Source organism: Anoplophora glabripennis, unplaced genomic scaffold (assembly GCF_000390285.2).
Source record: "Anoplophora glabripennis isolate ALB-LARVAE unplaced genomic scaffold, Agla_2.0 scaffold5, whole genome shotgun sequence".
NCBI classification, from domain to species: Eukaryota; Metazoa; Arthropoda; class Insecta; order Coleoptera; family Cerambycidae; genus Anoplophora; species Anoplophora glabripennis.
This window is the reverse complement of record NW_019416525.1, coordinates 1474441-1502202: the sequence shown is the minus strand read 5'-3', so window position 1 is coordinate 1502202 and position 27762 is coordinate 1474441. Positions and strand designations below refer to the sequence as shown.

Genomic DNA, 27762 nt, shown 5'->3' with positions numbered 1-27762 from the left:
TTAATATTTTTTAAAATAATTTATGGACACGTGTTAATTTACCTACTACTATAATACTGGGGCGAATTATTGGGATCCAGAAACAAATCCAATAAAACGTTTCGTGTATTTTTATTACGGCGCTGCGACGGAGATTGGAGATCGCGATTTCTGATCGCGACGAGCGGTGATAAAACTTGATTTTCCGGAAAGAGTCAGGTGGAGGGCCAGGGGTGTTTTTATTGTAAAAGTATAATAATGAGAGGGGTGTCGGCTGATTTGAATCCTCTAACGTGCCTGGGTTTTTTCTCCATAATGGTTCCACGACGAGCGGCGCAGGTGCTGAGCCCCAATAAAAAGGATTATTCTAGATTTTAACAGGTGCTCCCGAGACGTTTAAAGGAGTTTGACTGATGATCGCTGTTTTTGAACTATTTCCCACGGCTAGGATACTTATTTTATCATAATCAGATTCATACCAATGGGAACGGGCAGGTGAGTTGGCTTTTACAAAGTATCAACCAACTTATTGTCTCGCCTGAATCTGAACGTTTAAAAGTAATTTAATAAATGTGTATTCTAATAAAATAAGCCAAGATCTTTAATATGTCGTCGATGGTGGGGGTTATTTATGATTGCCAGCGAAAAACACACGTACGATGAATCCAGATATTTATTAAAATACAGGTCCCATTTATATGCAAATTTGTTTCGTTCTGCACCTGCAGAAAAATGTTGCAGCTAACGTATATATTGGTCCTTCTCACAAACGACTTTTTTACTATTTATTTATTATGTATTTTATTACGTAACATAAAAATAATTCACTTCTGGCGGTTTATACAGGATGTTACGATAACTAGCAAGAAGTGGCGCAGGAATGTTCAATTTCATCAGACGATTTGTGAAGGGTCAAGCGTTTTATTCTAAAATTTCCCATAGAAATCAGGGAGCCCCATATCGGTACTCGGCCGTCTCTATTGAAATGTTGGGAACGTGCGAAAAAATCGACTATTTGGGATTCCCGGTAAACCGCAACCAAACAAAATTCGCTATCACCATTCAATGATTATAGCACCGTGGCAGCCTTTCTTTAATTATTCGAGTGTGCAAACGCATGAGGCCTGTGGCCCGCGCAACGCCCTTAAGTGCTGCGAGTTTTCGACAAAATACGAGAGAACAGCTGGCCTTTTTTAATTGTACAAGACGTTCGATAATTGCCGGGCTCGAAAATTCCGCTCGCTAATTAATACGTAATTCTTTAATTAGCACGCCATTCGGAAGGGACGGCTCCTTAATAAACATTTGAGTAAGTAAAAACACGGCAGAGCCACCTTTCATAAAAAAAATTCTTAAAGATTTGACCAAGATATTTCAACGTTTTCCCATCATTTTGTGGCTTATAATAAAGTTGATAATAACTGTGTTTTTTAATGGAATCGACGCATCTTGAAATTTAATTATACCTATTTCTAAAATTAAATACTCGGAAAATTAACTTAATACTTTTTAATTGAATTTTGTACAGGGTGTTTCAGCAAGGCCTCCCGTAAATTCAGGGGGTGATAGTACGACAAAAATTAAGAATTTTTTGTGTTAAGAACTATACGTCTATCTCCTCTTGTTTTCGAGATACAGAGCGACAAAATAAAATTTTTTAAATTTTTTTACAAAAATTTCCAAATTTCTTTCTGAAACACCCTGTATATCTAAAATTTAGATGTCGATAAAATATTTGAAAACCAAAGTGTAAAGGTAAAAAAATTATACGGGGCGTTTTAAAAAAGATACCAAGTCGTATAAGTCTTTCCGATTTCACTTTGAAAAACTTGTTCCCATATTTATTTAGCCATATCCATATACAGGTCTGGTCGAACAAAACGTGGAGTTGGTAGAAATGTATACGCCCAGTTGAAGAATGCGAGCGCGGGCAAACGAAATACAAATACGGTTGCGTTGGGCCACTGGGCAATAAATCTCAGCCGTTGACAAGTGGTCGACAAATTGCCCAGCAGTGCAGTGCAGTGCAGCAATGCGGAATTTGTAATTCAAGTAATTTTAATTTATTATAGGAATTTTCTATTAATCATTGATATTACAATTGCGAAAGGGAGAAATAATATTATTACAACATGACATTTTGACCTTTTGAAACGGAAAAAAACGAAATTTACCATCAATACAATGAAATTGTCTGAGGACATAAATAATTAAAATATGTTGTTGGACAAATGAATAGAAATTTTCTGCGCATTATATACAAATTATTATAATTTTTTACCTTTATCAGAAAACTTTTTTAGGGACGCCTATGAAACTCATTAAATTTTTATTGCCTGGCGTTTTTATACATGTTCAACTGACTAAACACGTTTTGATTTGATTCTAAAAAAAGTCACGCAGTCAGCAGATGATATTATTGGNATACCAAGTCGTATAAGTCTTTCCGATTTCACTTTGAAAAACTTGTTCCCATATTTATTTAGCCATACCCATATACAGGTCTGGTCGAACAAAACGTGGAGTTGGTAGAAATGTATACGCCCAGTTGAAGAATGCGAGCGCGGGCAAACGAAATACAAATACGGTTGCGTTGGGCCACTGGGCAATAAATCTCAGCCGTTGACAAGTGGTCGACAAATTGCCCAGCAGTGCAGTGCAGTGCAGCAATGCGGAATTTGTAATTCAAGTAATTTTAATTTATTATAGGCATTTTCTATTAATCATTGATATTACAATTGCGAAAAGGAGAAATGATATTATTACAACATGGCATTTTGACCTTTTGAAACGGAAAAAAACGAAATTTACCATCAATACAATGAAATTGTTTGAGGACAAAAATAATTAAAATATGTTGTTGGACAAATGAATAGAAATTTTCTGCGCATTATATACAAATTATTATAATTTTTTACCTTTAGCAGAAAACTTTTTTAGGGACGCCTATGAAACTCATTAAATTTTATTGCCAGGCGTTTTTTTACATGTTCAACTGACTTCGGAAATACTATACCAGGATATACAATTTCAAAAACCTAAACACGTTTTGATTTGATTCTAAAAAAAGTCACGCAGTCAGCAGATGATATTATTAGAGAATCTTTTTTTTCTGAGATCCGAGTCTTTCTGGGTACGGCCCGTGCACTCCCCTCCCCCCCCCCCAGCTTAGTCATTGCATAATTAAATCCGGGAAATTCGAAAATGCTAGCTCGAACTTATCTCATTGGTAAAAAAATATTCAAAAGCCGATTAAAAAATGTTTCGAACGTGACAAAAAAATACGGAAAACATCGTACAAGAAAATTAACAGGCTTTTTCCTCAAAACTTCCGTGGTTGACAGATATTTTAAAATACAATATTCCCTACATATTCCTCCGAGAAATATTAATAAAAGAATGAAACAAGATGCGTGCGCGGATCATCCACCGTAAAGTAATATTGCACGGTTGACGGCGTAGAACGTCTCCTCGTATGCCTTCCGACTAATTGGTGGATTTTTTTTCCGAACTTCATGCGAACCTTGCCTGGCAAATTGGTATATAAAACAAACTATGTAAACCCACTGACCAACTATCCATTACGCGAGTTTGCCTACAATTATTCATATTGTTTACGTCGTGAGAATTCAACCGGCTTCATTCTACAGAGTGTTCCCAGCTGAGGTGGTCGATATCCCCCCCTCCTTCCCCCTACCACCGCTTTAATACAAATACACGCAAGTAGACGGTTACACAATCGACATGTCGGCCGGCTAAAATGGGGCGGTCGAAAATCTGGAAGCGACATATGCGATTTTAATTATCGTCGTAATTATAGTCGAAAAACTGTACGGATTGAGTTTTTCTCGAGTCCCGAAACAAAATTTCACATATGGCGTCCAATTTTCAAACACCAACCACCTGGCACGTGCCACGAACACGTGGTTACCGCTCCGGTGCCGTCAAGGGTGCAAACCACAGTGGCGTCCCGCCGACACAAAAAAGGAATGACGTACAATTTTTATTACACATATCTTTTTTTGTATTTAAAAAATAATAATTTTATTAAGCTACCGAGTTTAAAAAATTCCAACAATAAGTAGCCATCCAGTACTTTGAATGCTTAAAAATGTGCGGGAAAACAGCAGATGTGGATATAGATCAGTTGCTTATGCCTCTTTTGAAATAATGTAGGTTGTATTACCCCTAGACGACATTTTAAATAGGAACCACCTACACAATAACTTTTTTCGAAGATAATTTGATCAGTGTACATACGCAGATACACTTGAATAGGGTCTGAGAATCGTCTATCGCAGCTGCTAGCAACCAAAGAAGGTAAATTGTGAAGAGAAACGTATTTTTCCCAAATTCCTTGGGTAAATTTCGTAACATGCAAGAATAATTTTGTTTTTAAGTATCGCAAAAACAATTTAACCTTGTTTACTACTAAAATAATGGTATATTAGTATGCAAATTATTCTATGTGATTTTATGTATTTATAGTTTGAGATGATGGTAAAACCTTGATTATAAAGCGCTGTAAGATTTAACAGAAACTATAACACCGTAAAAAACTGCTTCGTGGTTTCTTTACTTTTAAATAAAAGCGCAATTTGCAGCTGAATTAAATCTACAAAGGATACATTGACAGCTCGTTGTTGAAGAAAATTTTTACCACGCTTGCGAAAAAATGCCCTTTTCAAAAGTGTAGTATTTTTTTAATTTTGTTTTTCTTACGAGTCCCTTCAACAATTTAATTATAGGCTATTGATTATATCCAAAAAACAGGGTTAAAAGAAACTATGACGTAAATAAATTTTTTCAATTCTGACTTTTACTCTATATGTATAGCTACTTCCCACCACAAAAATTGAAATTTTGATTTTAAAATTTGTATTAGGACATTATTTGAGGTTATAAACAGATTTGTTTTAAAAAAATGTGTAAAATAATAAATAATTGTCCTTCTCTCTTGAGTATTTTCGTGTTTTTTTTAATTTATGAGCAGCCTGTATATCTAATCTAAGATGTTTGTATGACAGTCTCATTTTTTCGAGGGGCAGAACTTTTTATAAAGAGTTACATTTTTCGATAAAGTCAGAAACAAAAAAGAGTTTTTCCTCTTGTCAACTTCATTCGTGCACACTGTATATACATTATTAATAAACTTTATTGTACTTAAATTCTCAAGTTTTTACTTAATTATTTTATTAAAAAAGTAAAAATAATCAAAAAAATCTTATTTTTTGCTTTCTTTAAAATTGTTTATTAACGATTTTTTGCATAAAATTTTCATTTTAAATTTTTTAAATCAGTCATTTCGATGAGAAATTCAATTCTCTACAAAATTTTTCATATGAACTATACCGAAATTTTGTTTCGTTTTCGTGCTATATTTAAAAAACTGCAAATATGCATTTTCACCCCTATCTTCAATTTCAACCCTGTAATTTAATAGCACCCACGGTTTTTTCATTTTTAATGACCCTTTGAACAAGTCATGTGATGAAAATCCTTGAACGTCTTATTTCCTTCCTTTTTTGCAAAAGGGGTAAGCGCGACGAAAATCGAAAAATTGGCTAAGTTTGAGGGGCCATATATCAGCGAATTTTCATCCAAAAATACTTTACAACCTCTTGTTTTGAAGGAAATTTTATCTACTTTTTTTTCTATGAAGCAATGCCTATACCTATATTTACTCAGAGAAAAACTAGAGGCGAAAAAGTAAAAAAAATCAGAAAATCGAATTTTTCCCTTTTTTTCAAAATGTTTATTAACAATTTTTTTGCATAAAATTTTCCTTTTAAATTTTTTAAATAAGCTTTTTCGATGGGAAATTCAATTCTCTGAATAATTTTTCCTATGAACTATAGCAAAATTTTGCTTCGTTTGCGAGCTACAATTAAAAAACTGAAAGGGGTGCATTTTCACCATCAATAAAATTTACTACACTTTCGAAAAAATTATTTTTCCAATTTTATGAAGCTGTGAATTTATGTCCTTCCGTCGAGTTCCATTCTTAACGCTGCCAGTCGGAACTCGGTTAGTGGATTTAAATAAACAACTCAAATCTACATAATATTGTATTTTGTATCGGCTGCTGTGACCCCAAGATTATGCCTGTGCCTGGGCACGTGCCGATATCCAATCAGAAATGGCTCTCTTCTCTATCACTGCCGACCAGGCCGTCGAAGTTCTTGTATTAGTTACGGTATTCATCCAATTTTTACGATGTTTTTTTGATTATTTAATTAAACTATTACGTCCCACATGCGCTACAGACGAATCGTTTACATCGGCTAACAATTTTATCGTTTCACATCGAATACATCACGCCCACGAACGATTAAAAAGACATTTGTAGTAAAATTAATTAAATTAACTTGTCTTGGCACTGACACGGACATTATTTTAACCCAATGTAATCTGTTCCAATGCCAGCTGTGATTGAATGATTGAAATCGTATGCTGCTTGCTGTACGGTCGTTTTTCGTTTATCAATTTTGCCAATTTTAATACCACGACAAACACCACAGTAATATAGTAATTTTTCCGTGCAATTGGCGGATTAATTTGCTGTCAGATTTGATTACTGGGATCGCTAGACGGTGGTGCTTGCCACCTGATATCGAAGCGGGTGGAGGATGTCCTTCTTCCGACAGTCGCGCGGAACACGATCCCGAGCTTTTTGGTGGACCAACACGTGTTGGGCACGTGCCGCTGGTCCAAGTAACTCCGGTGGACACAGGTTCCAGCAGCTGCTTCGCGATCTAAAGTAGGTAACATGCTGCTAAATATAGTATTTCCTTCTGAGGAAACCTACTTCCTGTAGAATCTTATCCCTCAAGTGGTACTGAATCAACAGGCAGAACGGAAACTACCAATGCGTTCTCACAGTGGTTTTTACCCCACCAGCTGTACCCCGCGCAGTTGGTACCTAGCCTTTTATCTGCCAGTCGCCGAAAAAACAATGAAATCGCAACTACGGGGTGAGCCGAATAAGATGTTCGCGAAATATTTACGAAAATGTTACGTGTTTCTGAACTTTTAGGCATTGGCGTCGGAACTTTGAAATTCTGTGGGTGCTCAATACGCAAAAAATAATAAAAACACGCTATCCGAAAACTACGACTGATTCCTACTCACAAATTTAATGGAATTATTAGGATTATCTATCAGTAAGCATAAAATGCGAAACATCGCCTTAATGTTAAAAATATTGTCACCGCCGTTCTTGGGGGTGAAAATTGGAAATATTTGGAATTATTCAATTTTCGTGGCTGAAAACATACATAGGTATTGAATTTACGAAACCAAGTCCATGTCAGGAAGTCATGTTTGAAAAAAAAAAGGAGTTGGAAAGGACTTATGACTTTCGCGAACGCAGATGGGAATTTCTTTTTGCTTTTTTAAGTTAATTTCGCAAACCATGGTAAAAACACTGGCCACCTGTAAAAATCGTGCCGAAATCGCGTAAAAATTTGAAGCCGAGTTGAGTAATAAGATTCCCCGGTTTTGGATTGCACGACAACTTTCAAAAGATCGATACGCGGCCGTATGCCAATAAAACAAGTAAAATATGAATATTATAATGAGCGCAGACATCATAGCTAGCGTGTATTTAAAACATTCGAATAAACATATTACGTTATGAGCGAGTCAAGATTAAAATCGTAGATAGGCATCGGGAAATGTTTCACTTGTCATCATCGCTAAGAGTTTTTAACTCGAGGCGAGTTTGATCCATACTATTCACAAAAAAAAGAAGGACCCCGTTCGTGGCTGTTGCCTATATAGCGTTATAGACGAACTCGATAGACTTTTTCTTATTCTTAACGTAAATGTGGTTACTGGTGCCTGCTGGTGCAATTGCAAAGATGGAACATGATTTTCGGTGCAATTTGACGGACAAAATTGCCCCAGACGACAGGGCTCTATTAAATTTGCTTACAGTTATAGCTGGGCTGCACGCAAATCGCTTAATAAGGGCCCCGACAAAAAAAAAATTGTCTGCCAAAACGCAAATTAGAGCTAGCGAAACATCCTTCAAACTCTCACCAGGAATATACACGCTGTTTTTTTTTAGAACGTGGTTTTCCCGCGCATTTTTAAACGTGACTTTGGCCTCCCCCTGGCAGCACTAAAACGATTAAACCTTCCCTTAGGTCTGAGCAAACACAGAGAAAAAAAGATTACATAATCGCATGATTCCACATTTTATCCTTCATTTGTAAGACGTATAGGATTGCCGAACGCACAAAAGCTTCGTATTAAAGGAAAAAACCCCCTCCTAACTCCATTTTGCATGAGAATGGCGCCAAAACTGGAAGATCAACGCAGTTCGTAGGGTGAGCTTTGTAGAAGAATGGCATCACATATCGATTTACATAATGTACCCCGGTTATTATACAAAGGACAGGTACTAGATCTATTGTATAGTCTCCCTGGCGATATCTGGGGTTCCGGCATCCTTATTTCTGATTTATAGGGAAATCATCGCTGCGGAATAACGAATAGGTGGCGCAACTGTCGCGAAAAACATCGAATGACGTGATATTTTTCCCGAGGTGGGGATTTTTTTATTTCAATACCCTGTATTTCAAAAACTATTGCTTTGCGGACCCTTCTTTGTATAACCTTTTTGATTTAAATCGCCCTTGAAAGTTTGTCAACGTATTTAATAACAGAATTCGTATTCGCATTCGTAGACCAGGGCGGATCTGTTTTGAGGTGGATGTGAGACGTAACAAGCAATTTTTTTTTTCAAAATTATTTTCAAAAAATTATTTTGCGAGAGCTATAGAACCGATTTTAATGAAATTTGGTGTGTTGTTTTATTATACACTAAGTTGTTTTACCAAAATTGGAATGCCCCCAGAGCAATTAAAATATTTTTAAAAAATTATCACAGCCACACAAAAAAGAAAAGTAGTATGTACTTTTCATGCGACATAAATTATCTGTAGTATTTTTGCTTCCTGATCACGAATCAGGTGTCGGAATTGAGCTATCACATCACAGGAAATTCCTAACCTCAAAAAACAGGTAAAAAATAGCAAAAATTCATGAAAAAGTGCTAGGAAAATTACAAAAAATGTTTTTTCTATATTCAAATATTCATTTATATAGTTAAGACCCCACCCAACGTGAATCCGCGGTCAGCATTAATGGTTCTTTTTCTAACCTCAAAGAAATGGGTCAATTAAAGTCAGATATCACGAATTTTCAAACAATAACAGATTCGCGCCAAATTTGGTATACGGGGGTTTTCTGGGTCGCTGACTACGGATCCGAGGTCAATTTTGCAAAATTCAAAATGGCGGATCCAAGATGGCCGACCAAATTTTCAAATAATAACAGAATCGCAGCAAATTTGGTATACGGGGGTTTTCGGGGTCGCTGATTACATATTCGAGGTCAGAATTGCGAAAATCATTTTGTAATATTTTACTTTATAACCTGAGTACCCAATCATGTGTTAATCCACTTTTTTTTCGGCTATATCTTGTTATTTTTTCTGTAAAGGATCTATTCACGGGTTGAATTTTGTAAATTTGATCTCGGATTCGTGATCAGTGACCTCGAAAACCCCCGCATACCAAATTTGGCGCGAATGTGTTATTTTTTGAAAATTAGGTCAGCGCCAGCTTGAATTTTCCAAAATTGACCTCGAATTCGTGATCAGCGATCCCGAAAACCCCCGCATACCAAATTTGGCGCGAATTTGTTATTTTTTAAAAACGTGATATGATATCTGATCTTAATTGACCCGTTTTTTTGAGGTTAGAAACAGAACCATCAATTCTGACCGCTAAATGAACATTTGAATATAGAAAAAACAAATGTTTCTGTTTGCGTAGCACTTTTTCGTGAATTTTTGCTATTTTTTACCTGTTTTTTGAGGTTAGGAAATTCCTGTGATGTGATAGCTCAATTCCGACACCGGATTCGTGATCAGGAGGCAAAATTATTACTGATAACATATGTCGCATGAAAAGTACAAACTACTTTTCTTTTTTTTGTGTGGCTGTGTTATCCAAGAAACTTGATTATTCTGCCTTTTTCTCATCAATTATTGTTATTTTGCAACATCGGTGATAAATTTAAACATTTTCAACTTGCAGTGTATTGTGTAAAATTCAATTCTAAAACTTTTTTTCCTCTTCAATATTCTTCCAGAATGCATAGGTTTCAAGATATAAGTAAAAAGACTCAGATAAAATAGGTATTTTTTTAAAATTTTTCTACATTTTTGCAATTTTGAAAATGTTCCGGACCTCGCCCAGATCTAGGGATCTACACTTTTATTATGTGAGTTGTACTGAAGGTAATCCAGAAAAAATTAGCCTGCCCCCTCTTACATCCAAGTAGTGGGATATTTCGACAGATCCGCCCTGGTCCGTCGAACCAGATTTAAATTCTCATTCTCAAAAAAGCAAAATTTATAAAAAAAAACAACTTACATTAGTTCCTCGTCCGTGCTAACCCATGACACTGAACACTGAAACAAAAATATAATGTTAGCATATTTGGAAACATCGGTAATTTTATCATCATCAGATTTTAGTAAAAATGATGTTGTCCGACATTTTACTGTAACAACCAATCACAGACGTGAGACCCTAAAAAAATAACACCTTTATAAAGTCGATTCTCATTTGTGACTACTTGTTTGTAAAAAGGGCTTGGTACTTGTCCAACCTTTTATCATTTTCTAAAGAATACAAGTCTCCACCATTTTCTTTCCCGTGACAAGAACAGGTACATTAAAATTAAAACTGAAAAATCCTAGATGCTGAAAATTCCCAAAGGAAGAGGTTTTTTTGAGTGAAGTAGTTGTGTATCTTACTGAACTCACTTATTACAAACAAATTAAGATAGAATTAAATAAACCACCGCGTGTTACTAAGTAGACTGCTTTGTTTGTTTGTCTTCTGTTTATTTAATGGGCTTGGTACTTGTCTACCTTATTGGTCTAAAAACTACGTGATGTTCTCGACTTCCCGACCATTTTGTGAATTTCTTCCTCCACCAATACCATCGCGTACTTAAAAAACAGAACCAATGGGAAACAAAAATAATATGCGTCCCTTTGCCCCGCGTCAGATGGTACTATTTTTTAGCAAAAAGCGATAAATTCTGAGTAAGTGTGCCTTGGGGAACAATCGCAAGTGTGTTTAAATTTGATTTAACGGCGCTACTTTCCACTGTTTTCTTTATAGTTCTGTATTTATTTTGGTTGCAGTTTAAGGTTCCCTATTTTTCACTGAATGGGCCATATAAATTTTGTTTTCGTTACGAAAATAGAAATCCGTAAAAACATTAAAAGAATCGAATACATGAAATAACGGCCATTTTCTCGGAATAATGCGTTCATTAAGATGAAAAATCGTTAAGGAGGTACGCGAAAGTAATGTTCCTTATCGTATAAAAAATACTTTAGTAAATATAAATCTTGCGTAAATGGCTAGCCGTCTATTTCTGACATAAAAGATTTCTTAACGTCGCACAAAAATAAGATATAGGACGTCCAATGTGTTTAGAATTAGGATTGGATTTCATATACGATTTAGTAATGGGTCGGTAAACAAAGATCTTCATTTAAAAACGAAGTCACAGTCACGGATTGCCCCGGATAGTTTTTAATAACCTCCTTTGTCAGTATTCCGCGACTAAATTACCAAAAAATAATTCTCATTACCAAAAAGTTCGGATTTGCTACCACCTGGCCATGTGATTTTTCTTGATTTTTAATAGTGTGTGGGAGTAAGTTCGGGTTTTAAGTCGTTCGGATAACTGGGAGATAAAGATTACTGACATTCGGATTATCGAGTTGCTCCTGTGATAATTTTAAGCACATTTATATGGTATATAAACCGGTGATTTTCAAAAATCAGTTAAAACAGTTCTATAAACAATAAATCTGTTATAATCGCGATGATACTGCAGATATCTTTGTTTGGAACGTTCCCCCCGTACGAGATTTAAAAAATCGAAGCAGCGGCCCTATAGGCAATATGTGCAACATCACCTAGTAATAAATCTCTTTTTTTTAAAGCCGAGCAGTTGCCCAAAACAATTACGGATTGGATGTTGTGGGTGAGCAGATGTGTTACGTTGATTTCCAGACACCTAAATAAAAAAGACCTTAAGGGCCACCTTCGGTACACCTTTTAGCCCTCTGCTGTTCGATCGACTTATTGATTAAACGAGTTGATATGCCGGCAAGCGTGAGAAAGGCCTGTGTTGCTTAATTATCGGCTTCTTCCTAAACAATGCTACACTAAAAAATACTGTTATAGTTAGATTTAATAAGTCCTGACTTAAAACAGCGTCACTCAAACTTATTTGGTTCCTAGACGTTTTTCCATTCCCACGTTAAAACAAAATGTCAAAGGAGAGACAAAATCAACCAAGTAAAAATATAATTAAATAACTACACTGATAAAAGAAATATTTGGATCGAATGAGCAGGTAGTTTTAAACCTATGTATGCTTTCAGCCAACTTTGGTTTAGTGCAACTCTCTCGGTTTCGAGAATACAATACCTATGTATGTTTTCAGCCACGAAAATTGAATAATCACAAATATTTCGAATTTTCACCCCCAAGAACTGCGGTGACAACATTTTTAACATTAAGGAGATGTTTCGCATTGTATTAGCTATGTCCTCTCCAAATTTGGTTTAGTGCAACTCTCTCGTTTATCCATACGAATTTTCTTGGTCGGACATGTCGAAGGCATTGAAAAGAGCAATACGATCCGAGAGAAGGAAAATGGGTGTCATCCCACTACCCTTTATGTTACAGTGAACTCGAGGGGCGTATCTGCTTAATACCATATTACATAAAATATCCTGATTGAATGGCTCAATGTGATATCCAAGCCAACGCCGAATGAATTGGAAAGTACTTCCGGATGTGCCGCGATTTCCGCCCCTAAGATGCCGGAAGCGACCCCAATAGTAGGTCATATATTCCAATCGGTGGGATAAGCAAATATTGGGCCGCACAAATGTTAAGTTTTCGCACGGAAACCTGTGTGAATGGTGTGTCGACGTTGGTAACCGGACTCGGGAGGTGATAAGTAGCGTTTCCAAAGACACAGGGTGCTCTGTTTTAACAGTTCACTCGCGAAATAACACTCCCATAGAAATACATTTGTTATTAATAACTAATAATATTTATACACTCCTGAATTTTAGCTTGAATGATGACCAAGAGCAATCTCATATAGAGGCGGGTTTTTGGTTTGGGAGAAAATTACTTTAGCTAAAATTAAAAAACATTAAGTACCTAATACATTTTTTGCAAAATGTGTGAATTTTTTAACTTACAATCTATTTAATTAATAATACCATACAAAATCAGCAAATACTATTCCTCTAGTTAGATTATTTAAGAATTTTCTTATGGGAATTAATATTTGCTTCATTAATAATAGCGTTGATAAAGCAGTTCTCTAATATTTAAAAATAAATCAAAATTTTTCAATCCTGTTTTGAAAAATGTAAGCGATATGTTTTAAAAATATAAGCATTAATTTTAATTTAGGCCGATTAAAATCATAGGCGTAGCTAGAAAAATCCTATGGAGGAATAATCAAAACATAAACCGAAACATCCTATAAAGATAGTATAATGGCTGTAAAACATTTAAATTCATATGAATTAGTTTTTTGGAATGAATACTGTTTACATTTGACCCTATATTTATTATAGTCATGGGCGTAGCTAAAGGGGAGCAGGGGTGTGTACGGCCAGAAAAAAGATCTATTATCGTCTATCATATTGGCATATCGGTAAGTCGCTGACTGCGTGATCTTTTTTTTAGAATGAAATCAAAAGTTAAAAAATTTCTCGAGGCAAAATTTACTACGGCACTGAGTGAATATTTATAAGTTTTTAATTTTTTAAAATTTAAGTGTGATTTATTTCTATTATTTTGTTCATCAAATTTAATAAAAAAATAATAATTAGTTCGTTGATATTTATTTTATTTTTAGGTCGCTCGAAAACATTTTAGGTACATACACTACTTTGAAAGTTAAAATAATTATGAGTGACCTTTAGAAATTAAAATATCGATTTGAAATTTTCAGAATCGCGATTTTTTTCAACCTAGAAAATGATAAAATAACGAGAAAAAAATATTCAATTTTTGACGATTTTGGAAATTTTTAAACATCTTGAGCGACCTCTAAAAAAATTTTTTTTGAGCTGATTTTTTGAGGGGGCTCATAAAACATGATAAACTAACATATTTTCACAAGAGACACGAAAAAAAAAATTCGTTTTTTTTGGGCCACCCTAATACATAGGTATTGAATTTTCGAAACCGAGAGAGCTGCATTAACCAAATTTGGAGTGGACATAGCTAATACAATGCGAAACATCGACTTAATGTTAGAAATGTTGTCACCGCCGTTCTTGGTGGTGAAAATTCGAAATATATGGAATTATTTAATTTTCGTAGCGAAACACACATAACTTCATTTTGTGGCCCCATCAATCATTGTTAACCTAACATCAAAAATTACGTGACGTTTAAAGAAAGGTTTAAGAATTTTCCCAATTTTAAAAGTCAAATGTGAAAATGTTTCCAAAAAGTTATTAAATTTTACGCTTTCCCTATTTAAGCCTCTCGGTACATCTGACAGTTCCCAAGATCCAATCCACTATTATTAACCCCTCTGTAATTGATACTGTTACGATAAAAACTAGATGTAAGAAGCCGTAATTCACAACCCCATGTTTATGATTGCGTAGTACGCTTATATCAGTCCTAAAAAATTTAATGACTTTTTTAAGAACCGCGGTGTAAAACGAAGAAGTCTTAAAACATATAAACAAATTACGACAAATTTGAGAAAAGCTGCCGAGATAGTTGGGGTAAGAACGAACAGTTAAAATGCCAAAAGCAAGGGTACGAATTACTGAATAAGCATGGCACGTTGTGTTTCTAAAGATGCCACTTAAAGAAGTAAAGTAATACACGTCTGTTTTACAAAATCCTCCCACAAATTGCTAGGTAACTATTTTAAAAACTCTAAAAATAGAGCACATGCCTGCTTTAACCCTTCCTTCGGCTGTGAATCCCTTATAACTCACCATCGCGGTAGCACGGCGTTTTCACTCGATTGTCGGTTATACATCATACCTGGTGTAATATTTCGATCCCCCCGTTTCGACTCCTCGGATGCACAGCTTTTGGGAACGCATTAATCATAGGAAATAAACAATGATCCTGAAAGAGCAGCTAAAAGTAGATACTCCATGCTAATTTACGGTGCATGCACCGATGTTTACATAGGACGGACACGAACATTTCTTGTACGGAATTTAAAGCAACCGAGTTTTTTTACAATACAAAACTGGAAATACATTTAGGAGGCCCGGCATTGGAAAATTAATCTTGAAATTTTGTGGCTTGCAATTTTTTTTTTTTTTTGTAGAAAATGTATTGTAATGTAAGCAAATTTTATTAATAGATCTATGTGTGTTTCTATATTGTCTAGTGCTTTAGTTCTATTTTTTTAAATTGTTGTTTTTATTGTGTTCCTTGACTAGCTACTATAATATGTAATGTATTAATGTAGATCAATAAATTCTATTCTATTCTATTCTATTCTATTTAAATGCGGCAATAACAAATTAAAAAAAATTGTAAAAATAAATTAAGTATCTCTTTTTCAAAACATATCAGAAACATCAACGATATTTCAAATGATTTCGCAATTTGTAGATGTTAAATGTATCACAGATCCGACTTGACCACGTTAGACACGTGGTCAACAACGTGTTGAACAATTGAGACCTGGCGGAAAGAATATAAGTTTTTGCACTTATTGCAGTAAATACCTAATCATAATAAAAAAAAATACCTCATATCATTTATATCGTGAAATACTTGAATATTACGAGCATGACTTAAATTAAATACGTACGTATCACATAGGTACTTCGATTAATATTTTTACCACTGTTTCTAATTATAAATATCGTTATTCATGCATTAAAAACACGTTTTTCTTAAAGCAAATCAAAATTTTAGCTTAATTTTTAGAAAAAAAATGTTTTCAAATAAGTAAATAAAAGATTAAATGTCAGGAATAAATAATTAAATTAAATATCTGAAATCCCAAAATTAGACCAGGGCGAATCTGTCGAAATATCCCACATTTTGGATGTAAGGGGAGGCAAGCTATTTTTGCTGGAATACCTTCAGTACAACTCACATAATAAAAATGTAGATCCCTAGATCTGGGCGAGGTCCGGAACATTTTCAAAATTGCAAAAATGTTTAAAAAATTTTAAAAAATACCTATTTTACATGAGTTTTTTACTTATAACTTGGAACCTATGCATTTTGGAAGAATATTGAAGAGGAAAAACAGTTTTAGAATTGAATTTTGCACAATATAGTTCAAGTTAAAAATATTTAAATTTATTACCGATGTCGCAAAATAGCAATAATTTATGAAAAAAGGCAAAATAATCAAGTTTCTTGGATAATTTTTTTTAAATGTTTTAATTACTCCGAGGGCATTTTAATTTTGGTAAAAAAAACTTTAGAGTATAATAAAACAACACACCAGATTTCATTAACATCGGTTCTATAGTTTTGCAAAATAATTTTTTGAAAAATAAATTTTCAAATCTTCAAAATGTTGCGCAGACTCAAATAAAGCATCTAGATACTTGAAAATTTTTTCACATAGAAAAGACCGCTTAACTTTTCAAGTGGTTTTTGAAAAATTGAAATCGGTTGATTAGGACGACCACAGTAAATTTTTAAAGTTAACACTCTTTTTTTTATTTTTAAACAATTAGATTACATTTATCAATTTGCAATAATTTAGAAACAGTGACGAAATTTGAGATACCGAGTGCTGCAGAAAGTTACTACTTAAATCGATGGCTCAGACTTTGCGTAAGTGAAAACATTGATTTTGGTAAGCAGGTAGGCAAAAAAATATTTCTAATACATCATTTTTTAGTAGAAATTATTAAAATTTAATCTAAGAACAAGGATACGCTCCCTTGTGTTTAATTCTCTGACAAAATTTGATATCACTGCGCACATGATTCATAGATTTTACATAATCACAAAAACTAAATAATTCGTAAAACATTACAGAATTATCAAAGTAAAGCCTCAGTAGATCGTTAGCTTTTGCTTGGTGAACATCAGTTGTAGTAGTGTAGTGTTTAAGTTTAGTTTTAGTGGTTAAAATTGGTGGTTAGTGTTTTAGAACAATTTTTATAGTAATATTTCATTTAACGTATTAATTTTTTAAAAATTAAGTGCGTTTTATCAAAATTTTGTGCATAAAGCAGATTTTGTGTAAGTACCTATCAGTTTTTCCAAATTTTTAACCGGTGCCTTTTTCTATAACCAAACACTCTGTATATATTAACACACCCTTCTTGATTGCACGTGTACCTTTTTACTGGGCATTGCATATAGGGCAGAGTAAGGGCATTAACAATACATTAAAAGGCGCAAAGCGTTAGACACTACAACCCCATGGCCATTCATTAACTTGATAAAATACAGGGTCAGTGCCGTAGGCAGCCGAGCAGTAACTTTGTTCTGTTTTTAAATTTTTTGCAAATAAACTGTCATTCATACATCAGATACATATTAATAGTTCTACGTTAATTGGTGGTAACCGCTGATAAAATTGTTCGTGGCTTAATTAACGATTTCTTCAAAAGTTAATGAATGAAACAAATGCGTGCAAAACAAACCTTTACATACATTAATCCCCGTAAAATAACGAGCTTCTTTCCATAAAAATATTACTAATACAGGTGTCTTCTCCTTTTATAACTCACAATTCATTCACAAAAACACCACGCGTTCCAACTTAGCGTCACCGATTGTAATGATCACACGTACCGGTAACAAAGATTAATTTTTGTAAGGCGCGTTCACAAATCTTCCGATTTATTTCGTTACTCATCTATAATTAATTTCATAAGCGGCTATTATTTGAATCATCGGTCAAAATTGATATACGTAAGCGTATTTCAGTTATATAAAATTTTAAGCATTTTTTTGTAACCGACAGACTTTTTTCCAGCCTTGAAATTAAATAATAGATACCCTACGAAAGACAAGTACCTAAGCTTTTATAGATATAAACTTTCCTGATGTTTTGAATATTACGCTTGTGTTTCTCCACGCCTATGAATCGGAACATCCGGACACCTTGACATTAGCGAGCTAACCTAGTTTGCATTCAGCCAAGATAAGGGTAGCTCTACGTCAGACTGTTCTACTTATTTTGCGTAATGAATTTGATAGTTTTCGGTAACATAACTATTTTTCAAGTTATCCAAGTTAGGTACGGTATAGAAATGACAGAGAATAATATATTGGGTGTCCATATCACTTTTTATTTATTTAATCGACTTTAACTAGCTTTTTGTTGCATGGATGTCGCAAGCGTGTAAAAATCACGCCCTATTCACAATTAGTTTAAAGTTTATAGGCAACTGTGACTATTTTTAGATATTTGCAGTTTTTAAATGTTTTTTGCAAAATTACAACTTTTCCAAAGCTCTCGGATGTATTGTTTTAATTCAGTTGAAAGCCTAGACAGAAATTGGTATATCTGGGTTTCAAGCTGCCCTAAAAAATCCCTGACCACTTTTGCACATATAATAATGGTTACAGTTGGCCATGACCTTGAATTATAGGACGCACTTCCGCGAGGTCTATCTGACAAAACAACAAATAAAAAAGTTAGGGGGGTAGCTAATCCTTAAATAGAACACACTGTATGGTCTAAAAAACCAATACATGTTTTGGGTTTTCCATAATTGTTTTTGGGAACTATATATTGAAAATATTCAAGTTAATTTATGCATGATGTTTATTTTGTCTGTCTAATTATACAACTAAACAGTTTTATGAACAGCCTGGTAACATAGTAATACATCCGTTTTATTATTATGTTATTGTTTGAATTTGAAACCCCTGCATTACTTAATTCTGTGTTGGTACATCAAAACAACTATGGCAAAAATAACATACATACAGCACACAGCAATGATTTTTGAAAGCCACAAAATAATGCAGCCAGTTAATATTTCAATTTTTTATTTCGCAAATTTGCAAAATTTTTTCGCCACGACTATTGTCTGTTCAAGCGGAAAGCGCTCGAAACCTCACAAAATTTGTTAAAAATGTTAAAAATTGTCTGCTTCACACAACACCGAATTGTAATTATTTAGAACACTATGTAGTCTGAAAAAACATTCTGAGTCGTCATACGTCTCATTCGTCAATCATCTGAAATAAGGTTACTAAGCACCGCAAACTTATTTCAGCAAATGGATTAAAAATGATGTCTGGTGAAAAGAAATATAAATATTTATATTTATTTCAGCTTTCTGTTCATTTGACCAATAAAATACTTTGATTTAAGCTTAACTTATGCTTTTTTTAAATAGAAGAATGAATGAATGAAATTAAGTTTGAGATATTACGTATTTAGTATGAACATGTAACATATTTCTCTAGTAAGCTGTGAATCGTGGTATTTTGTGAAAAAATAATTATTTTTCGTGGTATAGGAAAAATCGACGTTTTCAAAATACGCAATATATCCGAAAAAATTAAAGATATGTATCATTTACAACATATTTTTCCAGTAGTGTAGAGATCCACAGGGTGTTCCATTAATAAAATACGTAAATTAGGTGCATCAAAAACACAATTTTTTTCGTATCTCCATCAATAATAGAGAAGGAGGGATCAATTTTCGGTTGGATTAATTTGTTTTTAATTAAATAAATATAATTTCGAATCAAATGATAATTCCAATTCTCTAATCATTTCTGAGTAAAGTTAAAGTTAGGTCTATGTCGAGATAAAGTTAGGTTAGGATAGGTCAAATTGTTTTTATAAAAACATTAAAGTTGAAAAATAACGTAATTGGCAACATTAAAATATAACAATATCAATATGTATGTTAATGGTCAAATGAAGATAAAAGTTAAATGAATATAAATGTTTGTATTTCTTTTCCCTTGACATCATTTTGAGTGTATCTGCTGCCTCTGGAAATAAATTTGCGATACTTAGTAACCTTATTGAAAATAACAAACAAACAGAAGAGGTCCGACGTCATGAAACAGAAATCATTTTCCCTGAAATTATCAAATCTGTAATGACATGTGATTTCGAACATATGTTTTTTCTCGACTACGCAAATCTAATTTTGTGAGTTTTGGGGCATTTTCCGCTAATATCCAGCGATCGCCGCTGGTGTTTTGGTAGTTTTTGTGTTTGTTAGAAATTTCGGAGGGTTCGGGGTGGAACCTAGAACGGCACATGCAGTTCGTAGGAGCGCGGTGGCTGGGGTAATGAGCATCGGTGGTGGCGTATGGGGTAAGTCGATGACGTATGTGGTGTACGGATGGTCGTACTACGAAAACACTACCCCATGGCAGCCGGTGAGCAGCTGCTTTTGCTAGCGCGTCCCTCATATTAAAGGCGACGCACCGGGTGCCTTGCCCATTCGAGGGTAGCGAGCGCGTGAGTGCATAAGCCAAACGCTCTAAAGTAAAGTAGTGCATGCATACGTATACACGTACGGCGTACAGCGAGCGTAGGACTTAGAACTCGGCGGAAGCACTAGTACCCCTTAGAGCGCCCCCCTCCACGCCAGCAGACGCTACCGTACCACACGGTTGAGCGTTGAGCCGCCGTTCAAGTTAAGCTCACAGTCAGTCTGCATCAATCGTTCGTGTACGCTGTACCGGACACTGCTATCCCAGGATATACGTGTGCTGTGTTTGTGAGCCATCGTTATGGGGTGTTTTAAAACTTAATGTACACTAATACGATTTTTAACCATTGCATGTGCTGTGTTTTGTGGATTTGCCCGAGTGTTTTGGCGACGCATGTTGCTTGTTAGTGAACATTTTAGTGTCTGAAGTGATTGCTGATAGCCTATGGCGCGGTGTTGCAGATTACCTCTGAGGTAACAGCACTTAGAAGCTGCTGATATCCTCTTCATAGGAGAGCGTCGTTAACAAAGTCACCATGTCTTGGATACTCTTTACTCTAGTCGGCCTCCTGGCCCTCCATCAGGTAAGTGTTTACCGGCGTTTCGGAAGGGTACGCATTTCCACGCGTTTTCCTCTGGATGGCGCGAGACAATGAAAACACTAGTACATGGTCAGTGTCTCGAGCTCGTTTATGTTTCCCTTTCAAATTCCCGCGACACTTTTTCCGAAATGAAATCTAAATTATCCTAACATTTCCAAACAAAAAAAAAAAATCAGACATTCACACCGCCAATCCGATGTGATTCACGTTCTCAAAATAACCAGAACTCGCCACACAAAAATTCTTTTAACCCACCGTTCTCAATTTAAAAACACATCGTGAGTACAGGGTGTTCTTCCATAGGCTAAATCATCCGGACTATTTGAATTGCGACTGATTTCATTTGACAACGAGGCTGGCAAAGACGATTTAGGGAAATGTTGCACCGGAAAAACCAAACCCAACTCGGACTCGTGCGATGGAGTTTGTAGACCACGATTCAGGGTTTGCCTGAAGGAGTACCAGGCCAAGATCGACGCCACTTCTCCCTGCACCTTCGGGGATGTTATCACATCCGAACTGGGACCAAACCCCGTCACTGATACTCCACAGAACGGATTCTCAAACTCCATCGCTTTCCCATTCCCATTCACTTGGCCGGTAAGTCTCTTTTACTGCCCGATCAAAGTTGCCAACTTTTTACGTTCTAGTACTATGCCTCGCGAATTTACTACACTTCTGAATAAACACCTACTTTATTTATGTCCGACCATTAAACATTGTTGCTTTATTCGTTTTTTTAAATTAAGATAAAAGAACTTTCGGTATAGCGTAAAACACCTTTAAATTGGCGTACGGTAATTATCCAGTACAGTCATTCCAAATATCCAGTCATTCGCTTTGCTTTATAACTAGAAAAAAACTAAGCCCGTTACAATTATATTTATAGTTTGTGAAAAAGGCGATCTTTGATTTATTTCATCGTTATTGAAAGACCGTTTAAGATCTTCTATTAGTTTTCAATGTATTTCATTAATAACAAAACAAAAGAAAGAGGAATGTTTTGAAAGAGACGGCATTTGATGAATACCTTAGTTGTTAGTAGGTAGCATATTTTACCACCTGCCTTGCTTGAAATGCGGGTTACCCTTAGCTGAAGAACTACTTTTTCCTCGTCATTAAAAAAATTGCATGCCTCACATGCTCTCAAAAATAATTTAAATACTAAACGAGTAACCATGCACTAAGTTTTATTTAGAAAAGTATTTACCTATAGCACTTTCAGTTCCTTAAAAATATTTCGAGAGATTTATTTACTCCAGTCATTTCCAAAGTGGCATTAATTTGACACTTAAGCGTCTCTGTTAACCGTCATCCCTTTTGTGAACTGTTGGTGTTACTGTAAAAATTCCAACTAGCGAATATCTGCCTAATTTCGGCAGTTGTTGACATTTTAACAATGCCAGGTCTGTGCAGCAATGTGCATCGAATAAATTTGTGAGAAAACCAGCTCTAGGTATCGGCGGGTTTTGTAAAAATTGCTGCCGAGACTGTACTATTTCCGCTGAACGATTTCGAAGCATCTTATACTGTCTCGAGGCAGGTATCTTGCCGTGGGAAAAGCACTGCACAAATTCAAAATTAATTATAATAGATTTATTGATCAGACGTAATGCTGTTTATGTTGTCTTGTTTTTAGTACTTCGCCGGTTCTTATTGAGGTTCCCACACCGTGTATTTTGGCCTTAAATGGCCATAGATTTTACAAAAACTCTATCTACACAAAAATCCCTTTGTCTTTTTAATTATAATTCACTCCTGTCATTTTTCATCTTAATCTTGATGTTAGGCGTTTATTTATCAGTAATGTTATAAAATATTTGTGGGTCCAGCAAAAGAGCAACGTGCATTTGTTTCAGTGTAACCAAAAGTTATAATTTCGCATAGTTTTAATGTACAGGGAGTTTGAGAATTAAATGGCATAACTTAAAATTTGAACGACTGAGTAAATGTTAAAATGAGACAAGAAAAAATACATTTTCTAAAATATCTTTGGAGCCGCATTAAATATTGAATTCCTTAAGAGTTTTTTCGATTTATTGGAACTGTTTATCGAATAAAACGGGAAACATTTTTTTTTTTTCAAATTTTAAGTTCGGCCTATTAAGCTGAAAGACCCTGTAGAAACATTGTATTCCAGTTGCGGCGTTACAAATCCATTTTTTTTTTAATTGATCGACGCCTGGGGTCGCCGTATACCGTATTTATTAATTAATTCGTTATGAGTAAAAGTTGGCTGTGATATATTCGGAATTCAGAATTTCTAGCGGTGTTACGCTAAAAGCGTTAATTAATATATTTTCAGCGAGTCTATAAAATTGGAAAGCGTAACATGTTGTGTATGTATTTTAAAGAAGATATTTCCGCGTTTTCAAATGCATTCTTAAGGCAGCGGCTTTTTTCGTTATCGCCCAGTACTGCTTGTAATGAAATCAGTCTGTTGCATATCGCCTTAGTCATTATACTTTTGCGAACGACTAATCGAAGTTGCGGTAAAAAACTTGTAAAACGCTATTTTCCCACAATATTCTCCGTGCAATAAGTATAAACGTCAAGAGAAAGATGCTTGTATACTTAACCGGTTTTATATTGTTTACCGCGGTTTGTAGCCGACTGCGCAGACTCATCTCTGGATACTGGGATAAATCGTGAGCTTGCCTGAATATGGTTCGCCGCATTTTATTATCAATTATAAAGCAAAGGTCGCCTTTTTCTTTTACTCTCGTTTATTATAGTCTTCAATTTAGGATTAATTTTTCACCGTACACAGCTTCCCGTGCACCTTTCTTATATTATATATAAACGCGCCGTTTCCTTTAAAGTACAATATTTATTGAGTACTATGGGAACAAACGCAAGTGCATCGTACTGAAATGAACGTAAAAAGGTGATCGCAGGATTGCATGTAACGTTAACCATCTTCTTAGTGAAAGTTGTTTTCTCTTCAAATTAAAAATTTACAGTTTCTTGTTTATTTTTTACAGCGTACGTTCTCGCTAATCATAGAAGCATGGCATGGGAATCAAACATCGCATTCTGCTGGTAAGTTGCGAAACCACCATACGGGGCCGCCAAAAATAACTACGTATTTTTTTTTCGTAAAAGTAATAGCGGGAATGCAAAGCCGAAGAGTGATGCCGTTATTCTTGGTTTGCCCCGTATATGTACGTATTATAATTTCGATGTAAACAGAAGGCACCCAAGCAACAACTTTTAGGTGTATGAATACAGAAATTGCGTTGCGTGCTGGCGAGATGTCCCGTTCATTTTCTCAAATGTCATTGTCTCTTTACAAAGCAATTTAGTTCCATGACTTTATATAGTCTATTCTATATAAACTCATCCCTAATAGTTTTTAGCTCATATCCTGAGGTGTGTATGAAAACAGACTACGTTCTAAAACTAAATAAATATCTTACGATATAGCACGTTATAAGAAGCCACATGTATAACAGCTGTCAACTCTTAGCTTACCAACAAAACCAGCCCTCTTTCCGATAACCTAAAAGGATGGCTCTTCCGCTACTAGCGATATTTCCACTACGTTTTTCTTCGCCCATCTACGACAGATACCGACGCCCATTCAATTTATCCTCCTCTTTCTCCCCCTAATTATTTTTATTAACCCCAGATAAGAATTCACCCGCTACCAGAAATTCTCACGACTATTTCCTTCGTTCACAAACATTGTAAAACGTTTACACCCCCCCATAAAACATTTAACAAACTTATTTATTGTCAGCGTCGGATATCTAGAATTTTTTTGTTTTTGAACACATTTTGCAGCGCCAAATCTAGTCTCCTTTCGGGTAATTCGCAACTGTCGCCTGTACCCATTTCGTCCAGGTGCTATACAATGTAACCGTTCTTATTCCCCTCACAATTCGGGGTCACCCGAGCGAGTAGTTGACACGAAATGATAAATTAGACGTTCAAACTTGCCCTGACTGATTGTAGCCTAACCCCAGCTCTCCTCGCCGTGTCCCTTTAAAAAATGATTGCTCTTATCTGCTTTGTTTACCTACAATTTATTCCCCCGATCGGTTTCGAATTCTCAGAAGTTAGTTGGGCACCGCCATGGTGTGAAGTTTTTTTTTTTTTAACGATCTTAGCTACAATGGAGTCTGCGTCGTCCAAAATAAATAGCCCGAGCGAGACAGGTTCTTCTTTAATTAACGGACACCTGCTAATTTGAAGAAAGACGTATCGGGAGAGGTCCGAGTTAAATAAGGATGGGAAGCCGTAGTGCACAAGTACGAGTTGAAGAATTTTTAGACAATCATTTTATGGTGAAACGAATAGTGTGTCTCTGCCTTTCGGTGGGGACGCGCATAATTTTTAATTAATGCTTTTAATAAGCGAGATAATGATTCAGAAAATGTTTCCAGCGAGATGGATGTAAATGATTTTTTCCTGGCCTCACAATATGTTATTGTGGCTTTTTTATATTTCCCTGCAACGTGTGAACAAAGTTCATTAGTTAAATAACGCTATTTTTAATGGCGTGGCAAATATTTCGTTTCTGTATCACGTTCGAAATTCATTCCGTTTCGTTTCATGGAAGTAATGGTTGTTTTTATTTTGTACACAATACGCCAAATCCAAACACTAATGCCTTTGTAAGGCCTTTAAAATGGAACGTCTCCCAGTTCAGTTCCCAGAATTATACATTAATTTCATTAGATACCTAAGAAGCGGTAAAGGATAGGGTTATAAAACAACTTGTTAACAACAAAGCCATAAGACGCTGTGTGCAATTTGGAGCACTCGACCGGATGTCCTGTCTTTTTAATGCTCCCCAACTTGTGGAATATTATCTCAGACTTCCTTTCTTACCCTCGTCTGATAAGATTCTCATAACACCTGATTTATAAACTGTTTTGTCGCCCCTTTTCGTGCACTACCGCTAAAATTCAAAACCCACCTCGAAAACTATTACTTAACAATGCAAACGTAAACACAGGATGTTAGAACAGAAAATTATGTCATTCAAATATGTTTATATTTTTTTGTATACGATTTTACGAGAAATAATAATGGTGTGGTACTTTTGCATACAAAGTAGTGGCCCTTGCGTGTTGGTGATTTTTTATTAAAATCCGAGAGTCAAAGGTTGTGAAAAATAAAGGTGTTCTAGTGGCTGGGGCACAGCTTCACCGGATACAGCTGCCTTAATGCAGGATGCTTAAGAATACACCTGCATTATATTTCTCAGACGTCCTATCTCGACCTGCTCAAATTTGCTTTCCAATTTCGTCTACTCGGTCTACCTGTGCCTCCGCCACGCACAGATACGTGTTAAAAACCCATGGGAAATAAAAACACTACTATCGCTTAATTTTTACTACACTTTAGAATGGATTAATAAGGGCCGCACGCAACCAACAAATATACTTAACCGTAAAATAAATATCCCAAAGACATTGAATATCAGAAAGATAAAAAAAAATTATATGGTGCCCTGTGTTTCGATTCAAAATTCCCTCGTCAGCGTGCACCTTTTAAGGCCGAACTTTCTCTTTGCAGTGCTCGTAAGTCGTTTGATGCGGCAAAGGTTTTTGGATGTCGGCGAAAAATGGACCGAAGACTCGCACAGTTCTAAATATTCCACCCTCAGATTTGAATACAGGGTGACCTGTGATTCATACTACTACGGTACCGGCTGCGAGAACCTTTGCAGGCCCAGAGACGACGGTTTCGGCCATTACAGCTGTTCATCTTCAGGTGAAAGGGTCTGCCTAGCCGGATGGACCGGCGACTATTGCGATAAACGTAAGTACCATCTTTTTTTTTTCTAATACCCACGGTTTTTAAATAAATAAGTCACGACCGAAGTTTAAAGAGTTTAAATAATTAAAGTAAAATAATTATTTCGTCTGGGTTTGGCTATTTATTTATCTATGCTATTTGCGGGCGATAAAAAATAAATTGGTTTGGTAATACAGTTGGTTGAGCAAGCTTTTTACCCGCTGAATAAACATAAATAGAGTAGGTATAAAAAATGCCGAATTTTACCCATAAAAGAAGAAAAACATTGACCGCGAGTGCAAGACGTGAGCTCTCAGCTGCTGTCGACTAGCGAGAGCTTCCCACGATCGCACGGCATACCTGTCTGTATACAGGGTGCATTTCGTTAACTATATTCTCAATAAGAAATAATTACCGCAATGTATTGCCTCACAACGACCAGATTGCACTCGGGTGCCTCGTTCACGACCGTCGAGGCCCGCCCGCTCAACAATGCATAAACGGAATTTTACTTTAAAAAAAAAAATTGCGAATAATAATTTGAGATTTAAAAAAAATGTAGACGTACTGTTGCAATTAATATCTTTTGTTACAGCTCAATGTTTACCGGGGTGCGACGAACAACACGGACACTGCAGCGAGCCCAATGAGTGCAAGTAAGTTTCTTTATTTAATACGTTTTGTGATCCATCATTAAAATCACTGCGTCTTCGATTTTGCAACGACGGACTACGTTAACCTTTAAATCCACTAGGTAATTTTAATTCTGTTAATCTAAAAAAGTGTTTTCCTTGATTCGACGTCGTCGACGAAAGTTGAATAAAATAAATATAACTTGTGTACGAGCTTTGTTGCGCACACCTTGTAGGAAGGCCAGGTGCAGAGACTTGTATTTTAGTCGCACGATAATATCGTTTTCTTTCTT

At 35.5% G+C, this 27762-nt stretch overlaps 1 protein-coding gene across 1 annotated transcript in view; it reads left to right on the top strand.

Annotated features, from left to right (window-relative positions):
• Positions 1 to 27762, top strand: part of LOC108907525 (neurogenic locus protein delta) — a 73416-nt gene that overhangs the window by 42298 nt on the left and 3356 nt on the right. The window contains exons 2-6 of the mRNA XM_018711259.1: positions 20950 to 21071; positions 21393 to 21689; positions 24074 to 24131; positions 26616 to 26861; positions 27433 to 27493. Of these exons, the coding sequence (XP_018566775.1) occupies positions 21024 to 21071; positions 21393 to 21689; positions 24074 to 24131; positions 26616 to 26861; positions 27433 to 27493 (710 nt within the window). The 5' untranslated portion in view covers positions 20950 to 21023. The remainder of the gene's footprint in view (positions 1 to 20949; positions 21072 to 21392; positions 21690 to 24073; positions 24132 to 26615; positions 26862 to 27432; positions 27494 to 27762) is intronic.